The sequence below is a fragment of the Hesperophylax consimilis genome, unplaced genomic scaffold (assembly GCF_061612785.1).
Source record: "Hesperophylax consimilis isolate HC1 unplaced genomic scaffold, BYU_Hcon_1.0 scaffold_41, whole genome shotgun sequence".
Taxonomy (NCBI): Eukaryota; Metazoa; Arthropoda; class Insecta; order Trichoptera; family Limnephilidae; genus Hesperophylax; species Hesperophylax consimilis.
Genome location: NW_028301271.1, coordinates 675,423 through 695,358, shown reverse-complemented (window position 1 = coordinate 695,358; position 19,936 = coordinate 675,423). Strand labels below are relative to the sequence as shown.

Sequence of the window (19,936 nt, the reverse complement as noted above, 5' to 3'; positions counted from 1 at the left end):
AAATAATAAAATCCCATATCAAAAAGGTCATCTACAAAATAAAGTTGAAATATCTGACGGTGAGCATAATAAGATTTCACATGGCATAGTTGAAGCGAAGCAGTGACAATTGATAGATACTCAAAATAAATACATGCCCAATACTTGGTTAAAAACTAAATGAAACAGCTCAACTCAACAATTGAGCTGGAGAACGACTTTCTGGCTGTTGTGTTTTCTTCTTCCTACAACATACACATTTTACCGGCATATTAATGGAAGATGCTCCAAAGAATTCCCTTGTGCACGCACAACGGGGAAACATGCCGAACGCGAGCCTAGCACATTTGTACAAGGTTGACAGTCACCATACGAGAAAGGATAATTTTTACCAGTTGTGTTCAACAGCTCTACTCTGAAACGGTTTGGCGGGTTCTGTTTTTACTCCTTCCTACAGCACGGGTCTCTTTAAAGCACGGCTTCACACTTCTTCATCTCTTTAAAAGACCCATTCACATACAGCATTCCCAGAGGTGTCTGATTTGGGCTCTGAGGCCGACAGGGTTATTTATTTATTTATTGGATGATTTTTATAGCGCCGCTTTTGCGAAATATCACCTCAGGGGCGCTGTACAGTTAATGCAGATATTACAAAAAAAATAATATAAATATTACAAATTGAAATTAAGTTAAATAAAATGATGTACAGAAACAGGTGACACGGAGATGGAGAGTCTGCTGCAAGAATCCTAGGTGGTGAGGAAACTGGACCAGCTGCTGCAGCGAGAGAGTCCACCGCGTCCACCGACAGTGCCAGCACGAGGTTCGTCATCCTTCCAGGTATGTGTCTGCTGCTAGGTATGAGCGCTGATACAATGTCCTCTCATGGATTCCAGACCTTGGCAGCACCGCTGTGACATTCGACGAAGGTAGAGGATGGAGACTCTGCAGCAAGAATCCCAGGTGGTGAGGAAACTGGACCAGCTACTGCAGCGAAAGAGTGCACCGCGCCACCAACAGTGCCAGCACGAGGTTCGTCATCCGTCCAGGTATGTGTCTGCTGCTAATTAAGGTGATTTTGAACAGACAACCGAAATGTGGCATGGAGAGAGGTAAAAAGGAGATTTGTACATACAGTGGTGCCTCACACAACGAACGCCTCGCACAGCGAATGCTGCACACAACGAACTTCCTTTTCGTTCATTTCACGGTTCATACAACGAACTTCGCTTCACACAACGAAGTCGCCCGATCTTCTACGATCACTGCCGATTAATTGCATCCTCCCGCGCAGGCAGTCGTTAGACTCGTTAGTCACTGCGTAGTACGCTTTACTTACGCACGTATCGCAGCAATCGTTCTTCATTACGAATTAAATCGCACACGTATCACGGCAGTCGTCCTTTTAAGATAAACTCAACATTTTTTTATATGATGGGTTCTAAAAAAAGCAGGAAGGTGATTTCTCTTGAAATGAAACAGGAAATAATTAGAAGGAGTGAATGTGGGGTAAAACAGTGTGAAAGCAGTTCAGGAGTTTACCAATGCCCACTATCCGGATTCCGCTGAAGCAAACAGGATCAACGACCTGTACTCCGATACTCTTGTCCGTTATTTCCGGCAGATGTTGAAGAAAAGAGAGAAACAAACGACTTTGGACAGGTTTTTCACTGCACCATCGGCGGAAAATGGATGAAGATGTGCAAGATTCGATTATTTCTTAAAATTAAAAAATGTGTGTTTTTTTCATTATGTTTTTAGATGTATCTAAATAAAAATAATAACAAAAAAATTATCTTTTTTTTATGTCATCTTACCATATTTTATGCTACAGAACGAATTATTTTTTTTAACATGTATTGTTATGGGAAAACGCGTTTCACATAACGAACTTTTCGCATAACGAACTTGCTCCTGGAACGAATTAAGTTCGTTGTGTGAGGCACCACTGTATTTGTTTTTGGCTTTACTGTATCTGTATCTCAAATATTTACAAGTAGAGTTCACTGAGCTCCGCCATGTTGTAATGCCGGTCCACTTGCTGTTCGTCCACCACCCGGAAGGCGACGGCTTGTTTGGTGACAGATCTTTCGTAGATCTTCTCTTCAATTGTACCCTGAAGACAGTAATACAGTTAAAACTCTTCAATGTTTTAAAAGATGTAAATCGATATCAGAAGCTAATCTATTTAGCAATAATAAACATCTCCCAACTGGCAGAAAAATTAGAAGCTTGGTCCGACAGGTAGGAAGATGAGTTTAAAATACTTTGCATGTTGGGCAACGGTTTTTATGAGATCATTATCGTGATTCATTTTTGGATTACATTGGAACCCTCTTAAGAGGTTTTCCAAGGGACCGGCAAAAAAAACTTCTTAAGCAGGAAAACATCTTAAGAGGGTTTTCAATTTTCTCTTAATTTTGTATCAAATTGACATCCAATTGAAGGATTTTTAAATATTGTAATTGTATAATAGGTAGATGAAATAAAACATATGTTTCGTCTGCTTGCTACAAAAAGTTCACTTTAAGTTGATTTTAAACAAAAAAAACTGTCTACTTATACCAAATAAATGTAAAGAAGATAAGCTAACTTAAAATACCAAATACCAAAAAAAAAACTAAAATGTTTATTACGAAAAGGGGGATGAAAGTGAAATGTAACAGAGCAACCACCAACCACGAAACGTAAACCCAAACTAAAAGTATATTTTCATTTGCATGATAAGGAAAGATGTCTAAAATATTAACAAAAGGGATAAGAAAAGATGACAAAAGTCAAATGTTTCGTCCTAATGCTAGGTCCCATTTAATGTAGAGTGTCAGATTAAGTCATTTTTACAAAGTGTTTAAAATTTACACCAGTCAAAAAATATTATAAATAACCCCCAGCAACGCCGGGTACACGTTGGCTAGTTAGGAATAGACATAATTTTTGAAAACAAACGAAAAAAAATTAACATGGTCAATCTTACGTTTTTTCGTCAAAACACTAAATTAAAATTACTGAAACGAACAAACGACAAAAACAACATATTTTAATAAAAAAATGTATTTATATGAATAATGCACATATAATAGGAATTGGGGAATTTTTTCGAATGTTTGTTCTACACGAGGGTAGATAAAATAAATCAGATTGTCGGGTTGATCTAGACGGAATATGAAGATTTATTAAATTGGTAAGTTCTGGTAATAATTAATTATAAAAATGCTTAGATATTTGATTTGTTCGTCATTGAAAGGATGAATAATTATTCTTCTCAGTTTGTGTCAAATATTTATAAATTATTAGGTACATTTGATAAGATAAAATAAAATGTCAAAGTGCGTGATTACGAATTGGTGGGATTTTTTCATTGAGAGTTGAAAGTTAACAAAATATTAATATTTTTTATTCTATAAACGGTATGAAAAGTGATGTGACAGTTTTCTTACTCATTACCTACACAAAATAAATGTGTTATAAACACAGACATAGGAATATTCATATGTCTATGGTTATAAACATATCGAATTCTATCAAAATTGAGGACGTTTTGAGTCAAAATGTTAGTTTTTTTGTTAACATTTTCATCTTAAAAAAATATTTTTTAGAAATACCTATCAATGTGTATTTCATCAAGTAGAAACATTTCAAAGGTATTTTTATTTAATTTCTAAAATGGTATTTCTTTTTACGACAACTTTTAAAATAAGCAAAATATAGAACATCTTAGATAGGTACCTCGGGAGCATTCTTGTTGGTAAAAACATTTTAAAACCTCTTGTGTTAAATACCTAATGGCGCGGATACGCTTGCGAGCCGTTAATATTAGTACGAGAGCCCACGACCAAAATTTTTGTCTCATAGCAATATGGCCAAAACCGCATCAAATCGATAGATACGATTATCCTGAACTCGAAAATACCAATATCAGACATTTTCCGCGTAGCGTTTGATCTGACCGAATTTTCAAAATTGTCAAAGAATTTTACCGAACTGCATCATAGCAATAGGTATGTCTGATTTGCAGACTGTAGTTGAATGATAGTTCTGAGATACCGGAAACATATTTTTCAGATGTTAGTGGTGTAGCGCAAACCCGTAAAATCACTTAAAAAAATTAAAAATGAGACAAAAAAAATGTCTCATAGCAATACGTCTGAAAATCTTTTTTATTAGTAAATTTTGGTTATTTGATGCGAACAAAACAATTTTCAGACGGAAATGTGAACGCATTAAATTTTGGGGTAAGCTTCGGTTTATGGGTGAAATTCCTAAAAATTAAAACTAGTTATTTTTATACTAACTTTGGGCCGGGGAATCCGAATCTGGAAGAATTAGGTGGCGGCAAGCAATATTAACTGAATTACACGACTTTAAAATTTCGGCGCACAAAAAATTTAACTGGCCATTTTGAACGCTTTTTGACAATAAAAATAGTTATCTTTATACTAACTTTGGGACGGGGAATCCGAATCCGAAAGAATTAGGTTGGGGCAAGCAATATAAACTGAAATATACGACTTAAAAATTTTAGATGCAAACAATATACAACGGCATTGCCGATGCGTTTTTTTGACAGTAAATCCATAGAAAAATAACCAAAGATATATAAAATTAAGTGTTGCTAGTAAGCAATAATATCAATAACGTAAAATAACATGTTTATAATTTCAGTAATATTTCATATTCAAACAGTTAGATTTAGGTTTATTATCACGAAAGGTGAGTTTTTATGTCGGGGGAGACGAAAATATATGCATTTTATATTTTAATTTTGCTGAAAACAGGTTTTTGGTAATCATGGCATCAATACGAGAAGTTGAAAAAAAAAATTATCCGTATTGCTATTGTAAGAAAGGTTTTGGGTGGTACGCCTGCTTGTTGAATGCGTAAGAGCGAGATGACTGATAGGGGTATAAAAGATGACGGATGCATCTACTCGCTCTCTTTTACCAAACCGACAGCTCAGAGATAAGACGTAGACAATCCGTACTAATTGTTAATAAATCATTATATTGGAACACGCGTTATAATTATTGTGTTCCACAAAGTCTGTAAATAACAGAATAACAGTTATTTAACAGTGGCGCAGCCTACGGAAATCAGTAAAACATTGATTAAAAGAATCAACGCGCGAGATTTCGCTCAAGGAAATACGCGATATTATCGAAAAGTTCGGATTGCAACATATTATTCGGGTCGGTAAAAAAGGCCGGACCGAAAATATTGTTTTCTTCACTGAAAGGAGTGAAGAAGAAGAAGAAGCCACCGGAGCCAGCCAGCTTCTCGGAAGGGGGAAGCACGGAAGGTCCAGGGCGTCAAGCGGCAGCATCTCCAAGGGTCAAAGGATCGGAGGGGTCCGGGCCACAAGAGTGGTCTGGGGGCAGCCATCAGCAGCACCAGGGTCAAGGATCGGTGTTGCCAGGTCTCAGAGCGGTCTGGGAAGAGCCATCCAGCAACAAGGGTCAAGGAGCGGTTTCCTGAGAGGGTCCAAGGAGCAGATTGGAGAGCGGAGAAATCTTTGGGAAGTTTTTTTTTCTGTTTTTCTTTTCTTGTCTTGTGGGTACCTTCTGGGTAGAGGAAGCATGGAGTCAGGATTGGGGTCCTTCAGTTTGCGTGACGGTAACTGGGAGAACTTCAAGGTCCGTCTCGAGCAGTACCTCCTTGTGAATGATGAAAAGTACGCATCGGATGTTAAAAAAAGAGCTATTTTCCTAAATGCTTTGCAAGATGATTGTTTTTCTTTACTGGTAAATTTGTGTATTCCAAAAAAAGTAACGGAGGTTGATTTAAAAGATTTAATATCTAAGCTCAATGAATATTGTTGTACGACAAAATGTTTCTTTGAAGAAAGGTCACAGTTCTATTCAGCTAAACAAAGGAATGACGAATCAGTTCGCGATTTTGCTGTTCGTTTAAAATCTCTTTCTAGCAATTGCAAATTCGGGAATAGTTTATCAGAGAAATTAAGAGATTTCTTTGTATTAGGTTGTAAACCCGGTAAGATTAGAGAAAAATTATTTCTCGACAGTGAATCATATACTTTCGAAAAATGTGTGCAAGTAGCAGAGTGTATTGAACTTGTAGCATCAACCCAATCTCAATCAGCTGATAACAGAGTTTTAGCTAATTTAACAGTCGGCGGAGGTCGTGTCTCACCTAATACGCATGTGAAAAAGAGAGATGAATATAGTTTCAAGCGAAGCAGTAGCTGTAATCGGGCTCGTTCGCCGTTTCATCATGTTTCAAAGCGTAATTGTACGGTTTGTGGTTATAATAATCACACGGCGGTAGAATGTAGATTCAAAAATTATGTATGTAAAATTTGTGGTACTAAAGGTCATTTGGCAAAACGGTGTAAACAGGTGACAACACGTAAAAACGTGAATATTTTGTTATCTGATGGAATGGTTGGTGATGTACTAAGTATTGAGCCATTTTATATAGAAGTTTCACTCGACGGAATAAATAATAAATTCATGGTAGATTCTGGAGCATCTTGTAGTGTAATTCCGGAAGAATGTTATCTCAATAAATTCAGCAGTATTGAGTTATTGCACGAAAACGTGAGCTTACGGAGTTTTGATAATACGCTCATTGGTGTGGTAGGTACTTTCACACCGATACTAGAGTATAATGGTCTACAACACCGACTAAAGATTATTGTCGTGCGTAGTTCGTCACTTTCGATTTTAGGACGTGATTTCATGAATCTCTTTAACGTGGGGATAACGGGGATCGTTAATTGTGTAAAACAGAACACATTAAAAGAGCGATTAGTAAAAAAATTTCCAGAAGTTTTTACGGATAAAATAGGAAAGTTTAACAAGTACGAAGTGAATTTAACCTTAAAAGATTGTGCTGTACCGATATTTCGTAATCACAGAATAATGCCGTTTGCTTTGAAGGATAAAGTTGAAAAAGAATTAAGTATTTTACTTTCTAACGGTATTATAGAACAAGTTCAGTATAGTGAATTCGCGAGTCCAATCGTACCTGTGATTAAGAAAGATGGTAGCATTAGATTATGTGGTGATTATAAATCTACAGTGAATAATCAGTTATTAATTGACAAGTATCCGTTACCTAGAATTGAGGAATTATTAACCAAAGTGAATGGAGGCAAGGTTTTTGCTAAAATTGATTTAAAATCCGCATATAATCAGTTTGTTTTGAAAAAGGAGTGTAGACGTTTCACAACAATAAATACCCACTTGGGATTGTTTCAATATAAACGTTTAGTGTTTGGGTTAGCACCAGCGCCAGCAGTTTTTGCTAAAGCAATGGCAAATTGTTTATCAGGATTACGGAACATGACGTTCTACTTGGATGATATTATTGTTATAGGAAAAGATGAAGTCGACTTAGAAAAAAACGTGTGTCTCGTTTTAGATAGGTTAAAAAGTTGTAATTTAACGGTGAATAGTGAAAAGTGTGAATTCAATTTAAAAGTTATTGAATTTTTAGGTTATAAAATAAGTGAGCAAGGAATTCAACCGTGTCAGCGGAATAAAGAAGCCATTTTAAACGCGTCAGCGCCTAGTGATTTAAATAAATTGAGAAGTTTGTTAGGTATGGTTAGTTATTATCGTAATTTTATTCCAAACATGGCAGATATATTGTCACCATTATACGATTTACTTAAAAAAGATGTTAAGTTTCAATGGGATACAGAACAAGAAAACAGTTTTGCGATAATAAAAAAAATATTAACTTCGGATAGGATTTTAACGCATTTCGACGAGAATATTCCTGTGAAACTTGTCACGGATGGAAGTTTGAATGGGATCGGAGCAACGTTAATCCATGTATTTAAAAACGGCGTAGAAAGACCAATAGGGTTCGCAAGCAGAACTTTAAATAAAGCGGAAAAAAATTATTCGATTTTGGATATTGAAGCAACAGCTATAATTTTTGGAATTAAGAAGTTTTATCAATATTTGTATGGCAGAGAATTTATTTTAGCTGTAGATAACCAGCCTTTGGTCAGAATTTTCGGTCAGAATAGAGAAATTCCTAAGATTGCGGCGTCAAGATTACAGCGTTATGCAGTTATGTTAGGATCGTTCAATTTTACGATTGAATACGTCAAGTCGAAAAATAATTGTTCAGACTTTCTGAGCAGGTGTCCAATTGAAAAGGTTAGCTGTGAAGATAATATAGAGTCTGGTTACATTAATTATTTTGAAAATAACGGGTTTAATTTGTCTTTAGACGTGATAAGAAGTGAGACCGAAAAGGACGAAATTTTAAGTCAAGTAAAACAATTTCTTATCGAGGGTTGGCCAGCATCAGTAAAAAAGGCACAAAATGTTAATTTTATTAGAGTTTTTTGGGAAAAAAGGTTGGAATTGTCATTGATAAATGGGTGTATTTTATATCAACATAGAGTTGTTATTCCTGAGTCTTTAAGACAAGAAGTTTTAAAGATGTTACACAGATCTCATTTAGGGGTTTTTAAGACTAAAGGCATTGCGAAAAGCTTTGTCTGGTGGCCAAAAATTAATCTAGATTTGGAGAAAATAACAGAAAATTGTAGAGATTGTTTAGAAATTAAACCAGAATCACAAAAGAGTTCATTAGCAGTATGGCCTTATGAACCTGAAGTATGGTTCAGGGTGCATATTGATCATGGTAGCTTACATAATAAAAACTTTTTAATTGTGATAGACTCTTCTTCGAAGTGGATCGAGTGTCTGGAAGTGAACAGTCTGTCTTCAAAAGAAAATGTTGAAGTACTTCATAGATTATTTTCACAATTTGGTTTTCCAGCAACTTTAGTTAGTGATAATGGTACGTGTTTTTGTTCTGAGGATTTTGAAAATTTTTGTAAGAAAAATGGTATGAAACATATTACTAGTCCAGTTAACCACCCGAGTAGCAATGGGCAAGCTGAGAATGCTGTTAAAACCTGTAAAAATTTTCTTAAAAAAATTTGTAAAAATAATAGATTTCCTTCAGATTATAAAGAAAAGTTAGGTAACTTTTTAACTGACTATAGAAATACCGTTCATGCAACAACAGGGTGTGAACCATCTGTATTATTAATGGGAAGAAAAATTAGAACAGTATTTGACTCTCTGATTCCTAGGAAGGTTGAGGAAAGAACGAATACTTCAAGTTCTACTCGTCAACAAAAAGTAATAAGAAAGGTTATTCAGAGTCAAGTCAATCAGAAAAGACAATATAAGGGTAGAAATAAGTCAGATTTGAATATAGGTCAGAAAGTGATGACTAGAGATTTCAGAGCTCAGGGTAATAGGTTATGGGTCCCTGGGGTTATTGTTGAAAAAAAAGGTAGAAAAATATATATCATAAAAATTAACAAGTCTAATATGGTGTGGAAAAGACATTTAGACCAAATAAAGAAATTACATGTTTCATGGCAGGAGGGAGATAAGCCGGAAGTCGGTACGTCTGACACTAGGGAACTGTCGACGGATGAAGTTAATCTCTCAGGTATGTTACGTAATAGAAGTGACTCTAATACTGTTTCTCCATGTTTCAGGTCTAACCCATGGCAGGGAAGACTTCGGCCAAGATGAGGAGCTCGCAGTCCAGGAGGAGGAGTGGACGGGCGACGAGACAAGAGAAGGGAAGCAGAAAGAAACGCGGCATATGATAGTTAATTTTATTAAAAAAAATATGTTAATTGTTTAGTAAATGAAATATATAAAATAAAATTGTAAATGAAATATGTAGTAATAGGGTATGATATATATAGATAGGGGCATTCAATTTTAAGTAGGGGAGGATGTAAGAAAGGTTTTGGGTGGTACGCCTGCTTGTTGAATGCGTAAGAGCGAGATGACTGATAGGGGTATAAAAGATGACGGATGCATCTACTCGCTCTCTTTTACCAAACCGACAGCTCAGAGATAAGACGTAGACAATCCGTACTAATTGTTAATAAATCATTATATTGGAACACGCGTTATAATTATTGTGTTCCACAAAGTCTGTAAATAACAGAATAACAGTTATTTAACAGCTATGATACAGGTCGGCTAAATTTGTTGACATTTTCAAAAATGCGCTCAGGCTATATGCTACGCGCAAAATGTCTGAAAACAAACTTTTTCGTAATACAATTATAAAATCTATGTAAATTTTCACTATCAGACGTATTGCTATAATACCGACTGTCTTTTTTTTGACACAGCAGAAATGGCCTCCCACGCAGTTGCTACACTTTCGACCGTTACTACACACCTAGTCGGGTTCAGAATCATACAATCTAACGATTTTATAGGGTTTTTGCCGTATTGCTATGAGACATGGTTTTGGTCGTGGGCTCTCGTACAACCAGGGACGAATTAAAATGTAGAACAGTAAATACATTTACATTTTGTATTAAAACCTTAACCAGGGACGAATTAAAATGTAGAACAGTAAATACATTTACATTTTGTATTAAAACCTTAACCAGGGACGAATTAAAATGTAGAACAGTAAATACATTTACATTTTGTATTAAAATCTTAGGGACAAATTATAATGTAGAAAAGAAAAATACCATGCTCTGTATTCAAATCTTAACCAGGGACGAATTAGAATGTACAACTCTATGAAACCAAAGGTTCCAACCACAATTTGTGAAAAAAATATAAATCTTTACTGTTATTTATTTATTTATTTGGAAAAGTTGACAGCAAATCTTTAATTATATAATGATACAATAATAACATTATTAATTATGCCAATTATAAACTTTCCACTGATGAATAGTTAATGGTGTTACAATGGTGTACAACGGCATAGAGATGTTATCTTAAATTAATTTCTTGTTTAGTTAGAAAATATTAAAATAAAGGAGGGTGGGGGGAGGAGGGGGAAATATAGGATAAGGATTAAGAGGCAAAGGACGGGAATATATAGGAATTGAACTTCTAGTTTGAGTTTTGTTGATTATTGAGTTTTTGTTTTATGTCGCGTAAAGTCGAGTTAAATATGTCAATATGGTAATAATTTATGTTAAGAGAGTGTGTGTGAAATATTTTTATATGAAACGAAATAAAGTGATTGTGACTATTTTGTAAAAAAATACATTTGTCTAAATAAGTGTTTTTTGTTTTTCGTTGTCAGTGATTTACATTTTTAAGATGAAAAACGTAAGATGACCAATGTTGATGTAAGATGTCCTGTTTTATTTTATGAATTCAATTTTTTGGTTGTTTTCTAATCCTAAAAAATTCTAAAGTGCATTTCATCACTTTTCAACAGTTTTCGAATATGTTTTATTCATTATCAGGATTTTATTGCAAAGCAGAAATATATTCATATACACTCGGAAGGAAAATGCAAGAGGCCTGAGAGGTTTAAACTTATATTATAATATGCAAAAAGAAAAATAATTATATACGAATACATCTATTATTACAAAATTGTTTATGTGGCATTTTTGTCTAAATGATTAAAATACGTTAAAACTTAGTGTCAAAATGTTAAAAAACAAAATTGAAACACTTATCATCATTTACTTCTCAGTTTATCACTACATCAATTAATTGAATATAATTTTTTTTTCACGTAAACAAATTAACAATTTTGGATTTTTTAAATTTATTTTATAAAATACAATATAATTATTTAACTTTACATAATACGAAAATATTTCAAATACTAATTAAACATGTTTACCATTACGAGAGTCTAACACTCGAGTGTAAAGGGAAAAAAATAAAAATTAAAACTTAACATACATATGTATGTAAGTGAAAATATTTTTGTTTTTTTTGTAATAATATAATATAAAATAAAATTATGAGATCTCACCATGATTCAAATTAGCCAAATTATTTAAGGTAGTAAAGTTTTTTTATTTTTAAATTTATTAGAATTATTGCTTAAAATATTCCGTTGAGGGAATAATTTGATTAATTATAACGATTTTAGATAAAAGAAATAACACAATTTTAAACAATTAAACTAAAACTGTAAATTTCATTTAAAAATGTGTGAAATTGACCGGAAAGGAAATCTATACCGGCAACAAAGGATTTCAAAAATATATAAAAAAAATTTATAAAATCATAATAATATGTATTTTTAAACGAAAAAATAAACCAAAACAACGCAAAATACTAGATAATTCATCAAATTATTTATAAATGTAATAGATTTGATTCGAAGGGTAGAAAAGAGAAATGAATTTACGAAAAATATACAACACTGAATGAAATAATTACTAGAAAATAATAATTTTGACTTACCATTATTTTGATTCTTAAAACAAACAACACATGTTTACGATATTAAATTGTGATATTAAGCACTGAATATATGACTGAGATGTTTAGTTGTTCACTACACGAGCTCTGTGTTCAAACTGATTTTGTAAGGGCGCGAACCTTCTAAGGTAAACTCAGGAGACAGCCCTAATGATATTTCTGGAAAGGTGTGCCAATGACAGCCTTAATCCCGTTTCGAGCGCCGCGGCGGCGAAACTTGTAAGCTACATTCAACGTTGGCGATCATAACTAACTAACTAACCATCACGCCGTTTCCCCGCAGGGGTAGGCAGAGAGGACGGACCGCCAAACAACTCGGTCTTGGCACACACTCCTTGCCTCATTCACATTCATACATCGTCTCATACATACTCTTCTATTATTCTGACTCTTGACATGGCCCGACTCGAGTATCTGATTCACTTGATCGTGCCATGTCTTCCTCGGGCGTCCCCGACTTCTGCTACCATTCACATTTGCATCATATATCCTCCTTACACTCCTATCTTCGCTCATTCGCTCTACATGCCCAAACCATCTAAGCGTCCCTTTCTTAATCTTACTCATTACGCTTACATCAGCCTTGCACTATTTGCGGATCTCCACATTCCTCACACGATCAAACATGGTTTTACCACACATACGCCTCAGGGATCTCATTTCAAGTTGGCGATCATAGCGGCAAAAATGCGCACTATCGAAATAATACATTTGGAATTTGATTGTTTGATAATATTTTATATTGAGATTTTGTAAGTTATATGTTTGCCCATAAAATCGCTAGTTAAAAATGTTACATTTTGATGACGTTACATGTCGCATTGACGGCGAACACGCATATTTGCGATCGGAATTGCAAAAATGTAGTATTCAAATAATTCGTATGAAAAAATATATATTCAGATGAAAATATTATCCGATATAGCTCCTTGGTCTTTGACCCAGAGGTCACGGGTTCGAATCCCGGCGTTAGATTTTTTTTGTTTTTGTTTTCGTGTTTGTTTTTGTTATATTATCAATAATATAGTGTACGAAATATTTATGTATCGAGTTCCAGAGTGATACTCTTAGCATCCCCCTGGTGAGTGGCAATGACTTAAGGAGATGCCATACGTAGTAATGCAAAATCATATGTTTTTGTTTGAAAATGTTTCAGATGCTTTAATTAAATACTGCGAGTAAAATACATATTGGCCTTTGAAACAGTCGAGTATTTTTTAGGTAAGTCTTTTTATAAGCCCAGAAAAAAAAATGTATAAGGCCTATGAAAACTGCTTTTAAGTTCAAAATCTCCTACTTACGAACCCATTTTTGGTTATGATTTTATTGTATAATGTGGCAAATTAAGTTATTTATATAAAATGATCGGAAAAAATATATGTATGCCTGAACATCCACAAAATAAAATAAAAGGCACTTTTTGGCCATGTTTTTTCTTGCATAAATCAAAACAGGCGGATGGTGTTAAGCGGGAATTTAAACCTTATCGCCATCTACGTAGGGGTTATTATTGATAGCGGCTCAATTTAAAATATTACACGACGTAGTGCATCGCCTTAAGCAATGTTTAGTAACAAAATGCTTCACAATCTTCCACTTCTCTATCTCCTTCCCATCCCTACCCCCTCATCTTCAAAACGGTTCGATGATATTTCATCAAAATGACAACACACCTTTAAAAAGTGATATAGTCATTAAAAGTGATGAACTGTCATTTTCATGAGATACCCGATCACCCTTCAAAACATACCCCAATTGGGAATGTCACAGTCTCACTGGCTCCTAATAAAATAATGAATAATAAAACTTTTTGATGCACCTTAATTACTATAAAAGGCAACTATATACATTTGGGAATTTTTAATTTTAATTTTCAATTAAGTAAAATGAAAATTCGATTTCGTTGTACGGGATGACAGCTATTTACAATAATTTAATCCTTTCTCCCTTCCTTTCCACTAAAAACACCCTCCACACAGCATCCCAGAGATGACATAGGCCCTGAGGGAAATTACTTTCCTCGGGGTCTTCTTTGCGGAGTTAAGAGGAGCTACAAGCCAAAAATGTGTATATTCTTGGTATACCTTATATCGTAGGTAATACGGCATCACAATCGCTTGACAAAAGGAGTCTAGAAACGTTCGATTTCAAGCACAAAACTAGTTTAAATTCTGGTAAGTTTTTAGATTCTCACGGCCAAAAGCATTTTTGTTGTTTGTTTTTGGGGTGTTATGCCGTGTTGCGCTAACTCCTTCTTTACACATCTTCGGATCTACTGGATCTGCCCTGATGATGGACACTGCAACGCTGTCCGAAACGTCGGCTAAAGAAGGAGTTAGCGCAACACGGCATAACACCCCAAAAACAAACAACAAAACTAGTTTTAATTCTTTTCGTAAATAATTTTATAAGAAAGAAAAAAAGTTAATCAAGTGAAACTGTCACAGATAATCTTAGCTAGAATACTGTATTTTTTAAAGTTGTTTCCTTTGTGCGTTCATACATTTCTATAAAAAAAATATGTTTTTTAGTAGTTTGCATATTTAATGGTATTCATAATGTACACCAATTCGTTACAGAGATTAATCAAAATAGTGATTTGGCATTAAGCTTCATCTTAATGCTAATAATCTTAAAAATATATTCATTTCAGGTAAGTACTTAATAATAATAAGTACTTAATGTAAAGCGCCCCTGAGGTGATATCTCACAAAAGCGGCGCTATACAAATTATCCAATAATAATAATGTAGGCTTAAAATAGATACTTTTATTAAAGTGATTTACCAAACGAATGCACTTAATTTTTTGAATTTCATACCTGCCTTATTATAATATGGTGGGTTTTATTTATGCACTTAAGTACTCGGTAACTGCAATGCGTCCAATACTAATTAGGTAGGAACCAAATTTCGCCGAAAGATATTATAACCATAACAGAAACTCACAAAAGGTTGGTACCTACTTAACGAAAGCCATGGGTTTTACTGCAATTTAATGGCCACTGTTAATGTGAACTACATAATAATAATTATTTCGTGAAAATCCAATATAAGGATGAGTCACTACCACAATTACTTTACCTGCCCTACAAGCAAACGAAGATTAAAAATAAACAAATCGAAAATATAATTCTAAACAAAACTAAATACATTTTCCTGTAGATTTGTATGTTTTGAATTCTTATTTATGTTCGTTAACCCCTCAGTCCTCTGGAATATTGACCGTTATATTTCCTAAAGACCGAAATAAATTTAATATTTCTAAACGTATCCAACAACTAAAATCTGTTTTTGAAAGGTGATGAAAGAGGAGTTTAATTTTTATTATCTCTAAATAGTATAAAATAAAGTCGCTATTCGCGTATGTCTGTTTCTGCGCTTATTTCTTCTAAACTACGCAACGGATTTTTATAGAGTTTTCACTAACATTTAGAGAATTTCTTCCGGAATGTTTATATATACAATACATGCATAGGTATTATATTTATAAAAAAGTATAGAAAAGTCGTAAAAAATATATTTAACATTGTTAACGCTGGCTAAACCTTATGAAATATAACGAAATAATGTACCGCGGAATTGTATATCTTAAAAATGCCTACAGAAAAGTCCGTTTTGGTTTATGTCTATCTCCTAAAGATAACCCCCAGCAACGCCGGGTACACGTTGGCTAGTTAGGAATAGACATACTTTTTGAAAACAAACGAAAAAAAATTAACATGGTCAATCTTACGTTTTTTCGTCAAAACACTAAATTAAAATTACTGAAACGAACAAACGACAAAAACTAAATAAATAAATGTGTTTTAAACATATCGAATTCTATCAAAATTGAGGACGTTTTGAGTCAAAATGTTCCGGTAAGTTTTTTTGTTAACATTTTCATCTTAAAAAAATATTTTTTAGAAATACCTATCAAATGTCATCAAGTAGAAACATTTCAAAGGTATTTTTATTTAATTTCTAAAATGGTATTTCTTTTAACGACAACTTTAAAAATAAGCAAAATATAGAACATCTTAGATAGGTACCTCGGGAGCATTCTTGTTGGTAAAAACATTTTAAAACCTCTAGGGTTAAATACCTAATGGCGCGGATACGCTTGCGAGCCGTTAGATGTTAACCAGGGACGAATTAAAATGTAGAAGAGTAAATACATTTACATTTGGTATTAAAATCTTAACCAGGGACGAATTAGAATGTACAACTCTATGAAACCAAAGGTTCCAACCACAATTTGAGAAAAAAATATAAAACTTTACTGTTATTAATTATTTTTATATGAAACGAAATAAAGTGATTGTGACTATTTTGTTAAAAATACATTTGTCTAATTATAAAAACCTATGTATTCAAGGAAAATAATACAAAATTTGCGACATAGAACTCAGCTAATTAGGTACAATACTTATGTTACCCTGCAAAAATAATTTACAATTTTTTTTTTTTTTTTTTTTTATAAATTTAATTTAGATTAAATTTGATAATATTATTATTAAGTTCTGAAAGTGTTTTAGTTTTTTATTATTGTGACAGCTGTTTCGGCTTACAAGGCCATTTTCAAACTGTGGTTAGTCCACATTGAGACGACGTATTTATGCTATTTCAAATGTAAATTTTGAAGGTGATTTATTACTGGTTACACCGATGACAATATGATCTATTGTTGGTTAAACCAATCTATGTTTTCCCCTCAGTAAATGGTAATGAGTTCTTAATTATTTACTAATGACTTTATTGCTATGAATTATTTGGGTGCATTATACTGCTTGGGTTTTGTGAAAATACTGAGAAGTGGTGAGTAAATTATTTTCCGTACTTTATTAATTAGTGTTAAGTTTGGGTCATTCGTTCGTTTATTTATTTCTAATTGTTCAAGTAAATTTAATCTAATGCCCTTTTTTTCTATATGCAATGGTTTAGGACCCTTGTTGTTAAGTGGGGTATGATTATTCACCAGGAGATGTTCTGCGAATTTTGAGGATGTGTTTTTATTATTATAACATCGTATATGTTCCTTGAATCTAGTTGAGAATGCCCTCCCCGTTTGTCCGATGTAAGTGGCGTTACAATCGGCGTGGTCACATTTTAATTCATATATGCCACTGTTATTGAGTATAGGGATTTTACTTTTAGAGTTTTTAAGGCTTGTTCCTAAATTATTGTTTGTTCGAAAAGCTATATTTAAACCACATTTTTTAATTTCTTTTGCAATTTTTGGTAAGCTGATAATTTATGGGACCAAGGATGATTTGAATTTATTGTTGTATCTGTAAAAGTTGGTTTTCTCAATATTTCAAAGGTATGTTTATTATTACTTTTACCAATTGTCAGATCTAAAAACTTAACACTAATTAATAAAGTACGGAAAATAATTAACTCACCACTTCTCAGTATTTTCACAAAACCCAAGCAAAATAATTCATAGCAATAAAGTCATTAGTAAATAATTAAGAACTCATTACCATTTACTGAGGAGAAAACATAGATTGGTTTAATCAACAATAGATCATATTGTCATCGGTGTAACCAGTAATAAATCACCTTCAAAATTTACATTTGAAATAGCATAAATACGTCGTCTCAATGTGGACTAACCACAGTTTGAAAATGGCCTTGTAAGCCGAAACAGCTGTCACAATAATAAAAAACTAAAACACTTGCAGAACTTAATAATAATATTATCAAATTTAATCTAAATTAAATTTATAAAAAAATTAAATGGAGTTCTACGAACTAAACACAAAAACAATAAATAAATAAAAAAATAATAAAAAAAATAAAAAATTTACAATTTTGTTACGAAAGAAAATAACATCATCAATCATACATATAATTAACATTTTTGTAATCAAATTCTCCACAAACAAGTTGTTGGTATTTTGTTGTTTTTCGATTGAATTCCTAGATCCGTGAAAAATCACGCCATATAAAGTTAAACACAACTTTTAAAGTAAAAGATAAAATACATATTTTTTTAAATGCCATGGCCGATAATTGAACTCGGTCAACTGCTTGGAAGGCAACAATGATGTCCATAAATTCATGATAAGTATGTACGGACAGCATAATATACAAACTATGTATTATTGAAATTTCGTGGATATGATTTGTTTAAAAATGTAATTCTGAGGTTGATGAAATTTTGCACACTTGACCTTCAAAACAAGAAGAAGATTTCTGCTGGGGAATTTAGCCAGTAAAATATAAACAACATTGATCTTAGAGGAACATCAGATTAACCAATTAAACTATGGTGATTAATTGTGGTATCCTTTATATATTAGGGTAAGTAATTAAGAATTCCAGCTCCGATTCATAACGTACGTTATATATATCTGTAATAAGCCCTTTACATACACCCGACTGTCACCCGTAACCACAGAATAGCAATGGCGCCTTTATTAAAACCATGCGCACAAGCATTCGCGCTCTCATTCTCTCAAAATCACGTAATTACTACTTGGTAAGGGTAAACTACGTAAACCTAACCTAACTATTAAACCATTAATGTGGCAAATACGTGCTATAAAAAATATAACAACACTGTTACAATATGAGTTTGATATTGTGTGCAAGCTGACTCATTAGTATGCATAATATTTTAATATGTACATAGATACTTATAACCGAGACGTTTTTTTTATAATACAAGAACAGTGTTACAATATGAGTTTGATACTGTGCGCAAGCTGACACATTAGTATTCATATTATTATAATACGTACATATATACTTTTAACGGCGCTGGTCTATTAAAATATTTTTAAAATGCAAGTAAAGTGTTCAATTTTACCGAATGTATTAAAAAAACCTCAATCTATAAATAGTTGTAGGTAAATTTTGTTCTCACCTATTTCGGAAATAAGCAGATAAATATAATTTGTGATGAAGTCACATTATGAGAATAATTTGCAAACGTAATAATAACGTCAACTGGGATATTATCATAAGAGTCATAAAACGGGAGAAACTGGCGAGACGAGAGATAAGTGACGAAGAATACCTGCATATTTCCGTCTCTTTCCGACACCCATTGAAATGAGTCAAGTAAAAAATAGTAAAAAGTTAAATAATTTACCTCAGCCAGGCATCGGAATGTGTTATCGTCGAACATTTTGGCTTCGATGTTATCACTGGGATCATTCCAACCCATTTTTTAATTAATCGAAAAATCGGTACGAATTAGTTTCACAATGATGTTCACTGGATTTATAAACTGTTCACAATAATAAATAATTTTAAAAAAACGTAGTCTATATTTTAATTTCCCATAAACTCGTAAAATGCTGGCAATCAAACTTTTTTATTTCCCCGATCAACTCGTAAAAAGTTGGCAATCGTGTTAAGGTTGCTAAAACGCTTAATTGCTTCGCGCTCGACCACGTGCTTCCACCTGCACACCTGAACACAAACTGAGGTGCATTTACCTCTAGGGGCGGGGGTATATTCTGCCCTGGCCGAAAGGGACGTGTCCGAATGGAAAATACCAACAAATGAGCAATTAACGGTCAATGTTGTCTCCGACGCGACGTCAGATTTCTCCAGAGCCATTTGTATTTCCGAGCATTAATGTAGCAGAAGATGCAGCCCAGAATATGAAGTCGTAAATTATGGAATTGAAAACGATGCCCTCGTGGCCAGTGGCCAATATCATAACATCATAAGATACATATAACATTGCATAGTCCTGCCAATGAGAGACATATATCCATCACTCAAATAATAATAATTGAAT

At 33.4% G+C, this 19,936-nt stretch overlaps 1 protein-coding gene across 1 annotated transcript in view; it reads right to left on the bottom strand.

The window, feature by feature from the left end:
- The window catches only part of LOC149408933 (uncharacterized), a 35,492-nt gene extending 30,963 nt beyond the window's left edge, over nucleotides 1–4,529 (bottom strand). The window contains exons 1-2 of the mRNA XM_089650286.1: nucleotides 4,421–4,529; nucleotides 1,974–2,095 (exon numbers count right to left, since the gene is read on the bottom strand). Of these exons, the coding sequence (XP_089506412.1) occupies nucleotides 1,974–1,999 (26 nt within the window). The 5' untranslated portion in view covers nucleotides 2,000–2,095; nucleotides 4,421–4,529. The remainder of the gene's footprint in view (nucleotides 1–1,973; nucleotides 2,096–4,420) is intronic.
- Nucleotides 4,530–19,936: the final 15,407 nt, after the last annotated feature.